Raw genomic sequence first — 12885 nt, forward strand, 5'->3', positions numbered from 1 at the left:
TACATTCTGAGTGTGACACAAGATCCAAGCTTCTACCAAAAGCATTTCATGACCTCAATCAAAATTTCCAAGAAAAATTGTCTTGCTCCAGAGAAGTCATGGTCTTTAACTAGACTTATTGCATCAAAATGGCTTGTCGACCTTTATTTGTATACAGGATATATTTCATATTGTTGCTATTTCTTCAATTAGCTTCTAAAACATACCTGCATTAAACATGCTTGTCTGATTACTGCAGGCAAATCACCAATGTAACAATCTGTCACCAAAAACACTCACAAATCCAATTTATGGATCTGTCCAATACCATCTATAGATTCTCAGATATTATCAGAAATGGACTTTTCTTATTTCAAGTGGAAATTTAAAACCATCTATATATTGAACTTATAACTGATTAATTTGAATGAACTGGAATCCATGGGAGGAAGGAACAAATCTAAACCAAGTTAGAATGATAAAATTTTCCAACTGCATTGTCTTTTTCAGTTTTCCAGAAATATCGAATAGAAAATGCATGACGTAAAGCACATCACTAAAGATTTAGAGGTGGATAATAAATCACAAAAAGAATTTAGTACTATACTTCAAGCATTAATTGCATTCTGCAAATGCCTCCAAAAATTTACTTTCAATGCACTGCAATGGATAATAAGGGATTGCCCAATGAATAGAACATGAAATCAAAGAAATTAAATATACCTTGAAACTTCAAAATACATACCAACATGGAAAAATGACATGGCAAAAACACAATTGGACATTTTAAGGCCTAATTAGCTCCCTTACAGAAAAATACTTGGAGGTTCAAGTTTGTAAACTAGAACAATAAGGAGATTATTCTTTCTTCCTAGAATCTTTCATCAGACCTCTCTTACGGATACCAACAGAAAACTTCAATCGATATGCATCCACCAAAGGTTCAGGCAGCACACTTGCCAACCACCATATGATAGAGTGTACCCAGTACGGGGTGCACCGTGGCTCATAGCCTACCCATCTTAATGCAGAGTGCGCAAAAGTATCAGGTGAAGGTACAAGTAACGAAGCTCTCTTGATGGAAGCCATTTTAGTAGCAACATAGAGAGGAACCTATCACACAACAAGCAACTTTAAATCTTTGTAGATATATTTATAGAAAGAAATTTACTTCATGAGAAAATTATCTTTACAGCAATGAACATAAACTCTTCAGGGACAAAACGTAGAATAAAACTGAAAAAAAATTAAATCAAAACATAAACAGATAATCTAACTATGCTGAGAAGATATTGACTACAACAAGAGAAAACGATGCAACATCAGCTGTGATGACAAATAAAGCCTCATAAACATTGAAATTGAAACGATTAGCTTCTTGGTGAGCAAAGAACAACAGCAAATAATTAGTCAAACTTCATGATAGCCTCAACATTAAACCTCTGTTGTAAACTAATTCATAGTTCAAAAACTTGGGAAACCCAAAAAATTTCAAAGCCTCAGAAATTACTTTGGCAAAATTTCCAAATAATAAAAACCACATAAAATTGTACAATCATCTTAAAAAGCATACATAAAACTGAATTTACAAAGGTCAAAAGTAGTTTTTCCTTTATTTATAGATAAGAAAACAATTTCATTTTACATAACAATGTCATATGATTATAAATATCTGTATTAATATTATGCAAATTCAATCTGTGGAAAACATGGGCCCAAAAAGAATTATTTTTTGCTTTTTTAAAACAAAAAGTGGAGGTCTGGGGACAGCAACTCCCAGCCCTAAGCTGGACAAGGGGCATCCAGGAGTAGAGCAACCAACAAGGTCGAGAGGCAGTGCCTCTGGCACATACCATGTCAAGATAAAAGGCAGAGTCAAGGAGCAGAACCCCTGCAGCCAAGCCCAAATTAGAGCCTTTGAGGCCACACAAACTTTCATGGTGCATGCTCAAAGGCTCAGAAAAAAAAAATTGCTCGAATGCTCCAAAAAAAACATTTGAAAAATGATGAAAATTACCTTTCGGAGGGCTTGCTGCAATTTTTCAAGGCTGGCCAAGTTTTTGAGTTGAACTAGGGAGTTATTGGCAAGATAGTGTCAGAAACTTGTGTTGACCTTGTCTAACCCGCAAGTACTCACGAGTCTTGTGTGTTATTAGTGAGTTTTTAAACTATGATCTACTTCAGTGGCAATGGATTAAGTTAATTAGTGCAGCAAGTTGTACCTACCACACAATCATTAACCCTCAGCATAGAAAAGTATCATGCTTGCTGACTGTTAGGTGAACTAGATCTCATTAGACAGATCAGTAATGTAACTTGTTTTTTTCTTTTTGTGTCAGACTTCATCAATTGTAACCCGATCACATTACATAAACACAGCCACAGACATTTCAAATTAAAAAAATTATTGCCAAAATAATGCAACTCAACAATTCCTGCATATAATCCAGGAATTATCATGTTAAAATAAAATTGAAACAGCCAAAATATCAAGGATGGGTTAGCTATCATAACAAGTAGGCAAGGCATTGATATCAGGGCATGGGTTTAAACTTTAGTAAAAATTATTTATTTGGAATTTACCCAAATCACTTGCAAGGGTAATTTTGAGAAAAAACACAAACAAGATTATGGCCTCAGACCACCACGTCAACAAGAACACAACATCATAAAAAATACAGTTGATAAAAACCAACTACATATTGACCATTTGCATAATTCAGGACTTCAACAACATAAACTAGATAGTAACAGACATACTACTAAAAGTAAGAGAACGTTCACAACCAATCACAAATGAGAAGCAGTCATCAAGCTGAATTTAATTAAATCACCGTTCATTCTAATAAAAACATCCACAATCCCTTGTCCCAAGCACTGTAGGGACAATCACAAATCACTCCAATTAAGTTACATCATATGAGCATTCATAAAAATTGGTCTGATGGAATACTTGAGAAAACATTATCCATATGTTGTAATTAACAAACTGTCTTAGCTCCCGTTAAGACAAGTAACAAGCAAGATGCTTGCATATGGTGGTACCTCAATGACCAAGGCATCATTTGCTTGCAGTCTCTTGCAATCAAAGATCTATCACACATCTGCATTTTTAAATAAAAACAACTTTTCTACTATTCTTTGGCAGCTATATATTATATTTTAATTTTATATTACAAATGTTTGTATTGATTTGATCTCCACTCTCGATGGGTTGAGAGTTCTTTAATTAAGCAAAAGTAGAGCACATACTCTTTTATACACTCAATTAAGCACAACAAAAACAAAACTAAGGAGTTGGCCTAAGTGCATTTCAACTTGCACTCTTGTCACATAAGACTTCTAGCCTATGCCCATTGACATTTCCTTGGGCTAAAGGTAAAGCAAGGAAAATGATTTATAACATTATTTTAGCTGGGCCAAGTAATAACTAATTTAAGAGGCAACTTGATAATATTATTTAAGAAAAAAAAATGTTTTAAACACTATTATTAAAATAAAAAATATTTTTAAATACTTATACTTAAACTAAGAAGTATTTTTCAATATTTATGGAATTTGGACTTATGGGCCCATTTTAGAGTCTACATAAGAAACACGTTTGGATCCAATTGAGCATCATGTCTTGTCATTTTGGAAATCAACTTTTATAAGAAATTTGAGCATTGTGTTCAATTTCACCATTGAGGATGAAAACCCTTGGCATTGTGGAGATTTCAAAAGGCAATAACCTTTTTTAGCCTTCCATACTTGGATTTGGGGAGAAAAACCCTCATCTCCTTTAGGGCAATTCCATCTGAGAGTTGCTTGTGAGCTGATTTGGTCATTTTCAGATTTGGAGAGATTCATATTTGCAAGCAAATCTTGTGGTGTTCATAGTTTTGGAAGGCTTCATTACTAATTTTCATAATTATTTGTGATTGTTCAATCATCACCTATTGTTGTTTGAACACCACCTTTGGGAGGGGTTGCCATCATCACCTATTGTTTAAGAGTTTTTTTGGACAAATTTTGCATGATATTCATCATTATTTGTTCTTAAAATGTTGCACCAGCCATACAAGGAGATTTATTTGTTAATTTATATCATTATTGCTGTTGTTTGCAGCTGATCACCCTTATCTAGGGTCTGCACCATCATTGTTGGGAGTTATGGGATGATTTTGAGAACAATTTATCATTGCAACGAGCATTTTCAGTCATCTATTTTGGAGCACCATCATTCTGGAGGTCATATTTGCAACATTTCTTGTTTGAGTTGTTTCCAAGCCTTCAAATCATCCTTCTAGGTCAGGTGCAATCCTACATCGGCCTGTTTATCATAATTGGGTGATCTACTTGTGGGAGGATTATTGTTGCTGTTACAACTTTATTTTAGTTATTTCCAACAATATGTGGCAGCTTTACTTTCATCATTTTCAATCAAAATCAGCAAGGCCCCTTGTGAGTCAAAAATATATTGTTGTAAATCTGAAATTGTATGTCAGTCAAAATAATTGCTCCAGTTGTTGCAAATAAAATAAATTAAATTTTCGGAGGGTTACAATTGATATTTGATTCAAACCTAAGTGTATTTGACACCCCAGGGTTTCATACTTTCTTATTATTTGCAATTAGGAATTCAATATATTCATTTTGAGACATTAGCATTTATACTCAATGTTCTAGATCATTCATAGATCAATTAGTATATTTGTGGTAATTTGATTTATAAGTTGAATCTGTTCATTTGATGCACTTGAAGTTGCATGCTGGCCATTAAGGGTTTAAAAAGAAGTTTCTGGCTGCTTGTTTCATTTTCCAGATTCTTGTTTCAATTTAGATAGAAATATTACAAATGACATAATATAATATAAAGGTACTCAGTTAATATATTGGAAAAGCGAGGATTAAGAGCACTCAATGGGAGTAGAAAACCATGAATATAAAGGCAAACTTAGGGCTATGTGGTGAAGACAAGGGAGGCATTGGAGACTAAAGAAGGCTACTCTAATTACAAACTATAAAAGGAGGTATTGTCTTGTACATATGTCACATTGTGAGAGGCATCTTTACTCACAGACATCTCACGTTCATAGGAAGCATCTTATAATATTAGCAAGTCATGTTTTACTTAATCTCCTTCATAAGAACTCTTCATGAGTATATCCTATATATACTCATACTCAGATGTGTCGAGCAGTTGAGCCTACAATATTGTAATCATGCACTTGTGGAATATAATAATAAATATCATATTATTCTGCATATTTGTGTTTATGTTTTTCGTTTATTGGAATAGTACATCTACTATTGTAGCTTGGTTTGCACATCTAAATTGTGGGTCTTGTGCGATTCCATCTTCGTCATAGGAAAATCTTACAAAAGGCAAGAGCAATAAGGTAATTGAAATTTGGGGGATTGGATGTCTTCAAGAATCCCTGCCAATTCTCTTTTGGGAGCACTTCCACAGCCAGGCAATAAATGCCTTGGATCTCACATTGATTCCATATTTTCCAACCTCCATGAATCTACAATTGCAACCTCCCAAAGAAACCTTCGTGTCTACAACAAATTGTTTATTTACAGACCCTACCCATGATTTGAACAAGCATGCTGGAGTTCTTTGTCAAGCGATGCATTATTGAGACAGAATTTAATTGGTAATTCCCACCAAACCTACTATTGGCACCACTTCTCTATAGGATGTGGGTTATTCTCCTATGACAGAAGATAAAAATAGGATTTGGTTTTCTGTCATATACTCTCATTAAATGAAAATGTTTTCCCACCTCCCTAAACTTAAAGGAAATGCTTTACTGATTACTCTTATATCAGGAACATGCGAAGTGTTTGCAGTGTTTCTCGTTAACAAGTTAGTCAATAGTATCTATTTTTCTGCCATTGGGCTGATAAAATTATTCGGATTTCAAGGAGCCAAATAAAGGCAATTGAGATAATGCTTAACCTACTGGGAGAAACTATGGTCAAACCAAGGAAGCTCCACTTCCAGATCACAGCCATGACAGAGAAATGGCAATATTTTGAAATTCTAGGTCCCAAATCTTAAAGATATACAGGAATAGGTGATGTATGCAATATACTGTTATAAGGATTAGCATACCTATGTGTTCCTCTTGTTCTATTATGTTCTTCATATAGATCTATAGGCTGCCCCTGTACCATTTGTAATCCTTGCTGCACTGTTTCAGCCTACAAAATTCTATTTAGCTTTTTCTATATTTGGCTCTGGACAAACAGTGCATGTTGAGTCTACTCATTTTGATGTCCAGAAATCTACAGATTTTTGGAAATAATGTAGCTACAATGTGATTCAGCAAAATTTTCACATTCAAACCCTGCACGGTTAGAGCTCTAATTTATCTTTTTTTATTTGGGTAGGGAATGAAAACTTGCCCCATTTAAGTATTAAAATTATAACAAGAACAAAAAAGGCCGCTCTGCACTCACCATCAAGCTCACATTTGGATTCCCTAATACGCACTTCTATTTTGTTTCATTTTATTATGAATATTAAAACTTGAAACCTACAAAAGTAATCTATTTTTTTCATTTTTATTATGAATGTTTAAACTTTAAACCTATAAAAGTCAAATATCACCATTTCAGAAAAAAAAATAACCACCATTTCAGTTTACAAAAAACCATCATTTCAGTTTTAAAAAACCATCATTTTAGAAAAAAAAAATAACCACCATATACCTGGCACTGAATGTCAATTCCACTGTGCTTATACTCTACATAAAGTGATCTTGAAAACTGATCGATATATCTGTTAATAAATGCAACCAAAAGTACTTGTTAATAAATTGAATACAAGGCAACTGACCTAGAAATTAAGCTTCAACTTGCATTTACCCACATGCAGATTTTATTCACTCTTCCTTGTCAACTAAGAACACTCCTCCAAGAGACCTTCTGTATAAGTTTATAACCACATCCATTTCACTTAATTCTAAAGTGCACTAACAATTGTCAACTTTGCATTAAACCTACAAACCTTTCCCATGCTTTAAACCAAATTCATTGATATTTAATAAAAAGAAGAAAGAAGAAAGAAACTGTCTACACAAATCCTTTTCTCCATGGTTAGAACTAAAATAAATTTTTCGTTTTTGACAAGCTTTCCATGAAATCATAGATAAGAAACTAAATTACATCTTAAATTATCCATTACGATATCAGGAAAAGCATAAGATGGTTCAATAAGTGGAATGGACAAAGTTGAGCTTCCACCCAATATGAAGAACACAGGAACAGCAAAAGGCAAAGTCAAACTTCTACTCAACATGAAGATTTCAGGCAAAGCAAAAAGATGACTCAATAGGTAGAATAGACAAAATAAAGAATATCAAAATGTGTTGTCAGGCTGTCAGCAACTTCATCAAAAACTAGTTCTATATACTCCTCAGAAATAGTAACTCATACAACAAGGAATGAGGATGCACTCTGAAGCTCAAGAAGGAAAAAGTATAAGATGAGCTCATATAGATAATTGTAGGATGTTTTTCTCTGGAAGGAGATCCTGTAGAAGTTGAGGCAGAAAACAAGGATTGAGAGTCCTTACACATTGCTAGCATAAAATTCAAATTTAAATAGTCAAAGTTGTCAAACAATGCCCTTCAACAAAAGGTTAACTGAATATAGTGAAGGCATACAGTAGCACTTGCAGATCAACAAGCCCACTGATGCAGAAGACATTATGAATATGAAGCAAAGAGAAATCTGCTCTTGTAACAACTCTGAGCTCTGAGCAGCATGGTGCTTCTGCTTTTACACCACACCAAGCAAGGCTGAGTAAAGCATACTGAAGGAGCGAACAGGGAAATGCATTAAATGAACAGGGAGGGGCAAGGGGTGGTGGTGGGCAGGAGGAGAAAGAAACAGACAAAGTGAAAAACTTCAGCGTATTGTAGAGGACAGAGATCAACTCTTAAATCAAATCCATTATCGTTACTATGAATGCAAAGGTACAAATAATTGGCAAGAAATTTAGCATTTGAACTTAAGGTCTTCCCCACCAACGATATATGTCCCAAGCAAGTAAATCAGACCTATGTCAGCAACTTGATGTGGAAAAACAAATTGAAGAAGCCAGACGATCCCTTTGCACAAGAGAATTAAAAAGCTATATAATTTTCAAGTGTTAAGGATCTGGTGGCACAGCTTGCACAGGCAGATCAGCGAGTACATAAATGAAATGTCCTGCAATGTGAACAGCAAGTAATGTGTAGGAATTGAATGGCAATATTTAGATCTTCAGAGTACAAAAAATGCTTACTCATCATGAGGAACCTCTTTCAAGAATTCCCATGTTTAATATTGAAATTCCATGGAACTACAGGGACATAGAATTTGAACTACCCTACCTGTAACAAGGTTATTAAAGAAGATGTACCAAATGCAAGGTATATATTTTTTCATAAGGGAATAAAGGATCTGAAACAATGCTATGATTGGTTTCTCGGATAAGACTCATCCCAAGAGCATCATACAAAGGCAGAGGCCATTGAAACATATATTCAAGTCATATGCAACTCTACATTGTCAAAGCAGGAATTCTAAGTTGCAGGCATCCACACTTGACATTTGCACTCAGAATAAATTTAATTTTGGTTGTTCTTCAAACTCCACTGATATTTTGAAGCAGCATGTTGTTAAACATTATGCAAATGGGAATGCCTTTGTCTAAGATATTCCCACTGTTGAACTTACAATCTAGGAAGAGATTATCTCTCCTCAACCAGACAGCTGAAAGCAGGATAAATGGGGGTACTACAATGAACAGGCAATCTTCCTACAGTCACTGTATCTTCCCTCTTTAGCTCAAAAATTAAATCCTTGTTACACATTATTCGAATGAAACTGCAGAGCAACAAGTTTGTACAGTTCTAAGAATCTAAACCTTAGCGATCTAATCAATGTGTATACAGGAATGGAGCAACGGGAGAATGGTTAAATAAAACTGCCAGAAGAACAATCCAAAATCTGGATTGTAAAGGGCCAGTAGTTCAGAGGAAAAGCATCCCAGAAAAAATGAGAGGTCCTGGCTTCAAATTCTAATATATTTTATTAGGCAAGCTGACCCTCTATCCAGGAGGGACATGTGCCTTAGAGTTCCAAACGTTGATGTACTACAGGCATGCCTTCAAGCGGCCAAAAAGCCGCTATTTATGGTATTTTGCCAGACTCGAGTCATTTGATAAGTAATTGTTTAGCTTTAGTTTGCTTCTAAGGCCAATGGATGTGAAATTGTACCACCCAAATGGTATATGTATAGAAGATTTAGAAATACTTGCAATCGATTGAGTTAAAGCTAGAATTCAGTAGCTACATCTATGATTCAATATCCATGGTTCAGTAGTCAACTTGCATTTAGCCCTCTGACTGATCCCTTGATGGGGCTCGAAGAACATGTAATCTCCTTTTCAATTTTGATATTGGCATCCAGTTATTTAACCCACAAGACACATATAGCTACTCAAAAGATCACAATTGATAATATGTAAGTTTGTATATGTCAGGTTTAGATTTCTACTAGTGCAACCATGAAGGTTAACCATTTTGTGATATGAGGCTGTTCATTATAACTCTTCCCAAAAAAACCAAAATTAGCTTGTCCTCCATATTTGCAACTCAGGGCACAAAATTACAAGTATTGAATATAATACAGGTGAGAAGCCCCCCAAAGCAATCGAATGATATGAAACTAGCAAAAGATAGATCAAATTTACCACCAATCATGAAAAACTTTTGGAAAAAATAAATAAAGCCAAAATCATATTTCAAACTAGAATATGAACGTATCCAAAACCATAAAACACTCTAATTTCATTTGTTTCCTAGATAACCACAAGCAGAAACAAAAACTCTTCTTATGTTTTGAATCAAGAAGAACCAATCCCATTCAATTCTAGCGTACATTCAAAAGGTTGTGAAATCCTTACGCTTTGGTAGCCGCATACACAGTGTAGAGAGGATCCGAGGGAATGACAGTGGCAGCACCAGAACCCAAGTTAACAATAGCACCTTTCTTCTTCTTCAGCATAAAGGGCAGCACAGTATGCACCATCCTTGTAGTGCCTTCAATGTTAACTGCAATTAGATTCTTTAAAAGTTCAGAATCAACTTCATGAAAAAATCGGGCATATGGGTATGACACACCCACATTGTTTATTAGTAAACCAACATCCAAGTCATTAATAGCCTCCTCTACCCTGCTCATTCCCTCAACAAGGTTTCCACTGAAATCCACCACAACAGTCTTCGCCTGAATCTTGTATTTAGACTGCAATTCATCAGCAAGATCTGTAAGCTTTGAAAGGGTCCTTCCCACCAGGACCAAGTTAATCTTGCGACTAGCTAGCTGCTTGGCAAAGCCCCTCCCAATCCCATCAGTGGGGCCCGTAACAATGGCCCAGGACCCATACTTCTTTAGATTCTTCCCAGGACGTAAAAAGGTTACCCATGTCCATTTTAGGATTGCGCTCAGTTTATTTATAATGGAAATGAGGCCTAGGGTTCCTATAATGAGGAGGATCATCCTCTCTGGACCTCCTGCTTGGTTCAAAATCATCAGGGGATTTGATAATAATTCCATATTAACAATATTAATTAAATATCCTCCCAACCCCACAAACCGTGTTCTATGCGACAACGATCTACAGCAGATTTTCACATCAAACTAAGTCCGTAACTGCCATCAAAAGAAATGCCAACAAACAAACCATTAATAACCAATTCACAGATTATTAAATTATTAAAGGTGACCTAAAAACGCAATTATAAATTTAAAAACTAGCGGAGGTAACCCAACAAAAAATGAAACGAAAATTTCGGACTTCTAAATCTGTTATACAGTCTATTTCACATCCAATAAAACAAACAACTACCCAAATCAAACAGAATGTAAACACTCTACTCTACATCAAATAAAGTATACATATACCCAAATCAGATATTGAACTAATACACGTAAATACTTCGAATGAGAGACGGAAGTTACGTTAATGTCCATATGAGTGACCAAAAAGATGTTGAGCATTTTAAGCCTGAAAACACTCTACTCTGCATCCAATAAAAATGCAAACAACCGAATCTGATTTGAGCTACCGCTCAGATGAGATTGAGATTTCGAAAAAGGGGCCAGCTTAATTATAATCACGCTCACCAATAACCGTAAACAAAAGAATGAAACTCCGATGAAAAACCATTCCCAAAAGAAAACTGTTGCCAGACAGGCACCTTCACAAAAACTTTTGAAGCTAAAACCGTCGGCCAAAAGAAAAGCTAGAAGGGTCACCCAATATTTATATGTACATACGGTGGAGCATATTCTACACTAAAGTTGGAAGGAGAACTCACAGATTAGGAATTATTAACTAAAGGGACAACTCAAAATGAACATAATTAAGCACCACAGTTACAACTACAACTAGACCAAAACGAAAGTCCTAGGAATAATTGGAATGGCTGGTAACATCCAAAATATGGCCAAAAGTTAGATTACAGGAGAAACTTAGAGAAAAATTAAATTCGAGATGGGAAGGCACTGCTTCTACAGATGAAAGATAGACCAAAACTAAAGCTAAACGGGTAGTCCAAGGTTGATACTCTTTCTACAAATACGAGTAATCCACAACTGAAACTAACGGCGTAACCCAAGATGCATATACCCAATTAATGCGGCTTCAGATACAGTTAAGGAAGGAAGGCTTCAAATACAGATAAAGAAGGATGGATCAATAAAGACTTGAGCCGCAAATTCCCTATATATATCAGAATTATAACATTGACAAAGCACCGTCAATAATCATAGTCATTAACTGCCTCGAAAAGATCAATGCAAGATCTATCAAATTACTTAGAAAAATGCCCTAACAAAAGTTAGACGTGATTCAAATATGCCCAAAGAAAAGTGATGCAGCTCTAAGAATAGAGAACTTGGAGCAGATTTGAGGCTTCAGCCTTAATGACAGCGACTGTGTAGAACACTTAGAGATTTAAAACCCACATACTTTCAAATAAATAAAGTCCAAAAGTTAAAAGGTTAGCTTGTTTGGGGATAGCAGAAAATATGTACATATTTCAAGCTACAGACTTAAAAGCGCAAAAAAACAATAAATCGAACCTTGAAGGGAAGCAAAGATTGCAGAAGATGATAAACTGAAGCCCACTGTGACTCGAATGTTATCGTCGACACTATGAAACAACCCTTGCAGCTTGGGGTTTTTTATGAATGGGTAATAATTAATAGCGCATGCCACAACAAAATGTTGCTGGTGAAGAGTGAACGATCACAATTAAATGTTTGCTCATACAGAGTCTGCTACCACGAGCTTGTTTATTCATTGTCAGCCTGCTACTAGTGGCTTGTTAATTTCTTAGAGGTTGAAGATTTAAAGCTGTCTAGCGTAAATCCGTTGGAGTATTCAAAGCTACGCCTTGATGGTTGGTCACCCCCCCATCCAACTCCGAGCAATGCAAGTAAACAAGTGTCATTTATACCTCAAATCAGCTAGAAGTAGTTAAACGTTGGGCCTTACATTTAAGGTTATTTGATGAGAGGTTAACCTACTATACCATATTATGGGTGCCCTCCTCCTCAATCAAGTCAAATACCCTATTTTCCTTTTAAAATAGTAGATTTCATCATTTATATTTTCGCTATCCTCACAAATAGCATTTAATGAGACTTTGTATAGGGGAATCATGATCTAATAATCAATCACTCTTTATTCATCTAACCTTTCAATTGTTAATTTTGAAAAAATATAATTAAAAACTCGTTAAAATATGTCATATGTATCAATAGTCATTCATTTGTACACCCAATAGTTAAAATTTTAATGTTTAATTGGAGGAGTTGTGCAACTTTATTGGTACCCATAGCACACGAGGGAAATT

The 12885-nt window shown here is 35.2% G+C and overlaps 1 protein-coding gene across 2 annotated transcripts; it reads right to left on the reverse strand.

Annotated features, from left to right (window-relative positions):
* Positions 1-673: 673 nt before the first annotated feature.
* LOC131038727 (very-long-chain 3-oxoacyl-CoA reductase 1) lies at positions 674-12501 on the reverse strand. Of its 2 annotated transcripts, none has more exons than XM_057971253.2 (4): positions 12110-12501; positions 9927-10675; positions 6682-6751; positions 674-1092 (listed from the first exon to the last, which is right to left on the reverse strand). In XM_057971253.2, exons 2-4 carry the CDS (start codon positions 10577-10579, stop codon positions 838-840), a joined length of 978 nt encoding a protein of 325 aa, XP_057827236.1. In that variant the 5' UTR covers positions 10580-10675; positions 12110-12501; the 3' UTR covers positions 674-837. The 2 variants fall into 2 exon arrangements, with proteins under 2 accessions (XP_057827236.1, XP_057827237.1); XM_057971254.2 differs by lacking the exon at positions 12110-12501 and adding an exon at positions 10985-11247.
* Positions 12502-12885: the final 384 nt, after the last annotated feature.

Source organism: Cryptomeria japonica, chromosome 3, assembly GCF_030272615.1.
Source record: "Cryptomeria japonica chromosome 3, Sugi_1.0, whole genome shotgun sequence".
Taxonomy (NCBI): Eukaryota; Viridiplantae; Streptophyta; class Pinopsida; order Cupressales; family Cupressaceae; genus Cryptomeria; species Cryptomeria japonica.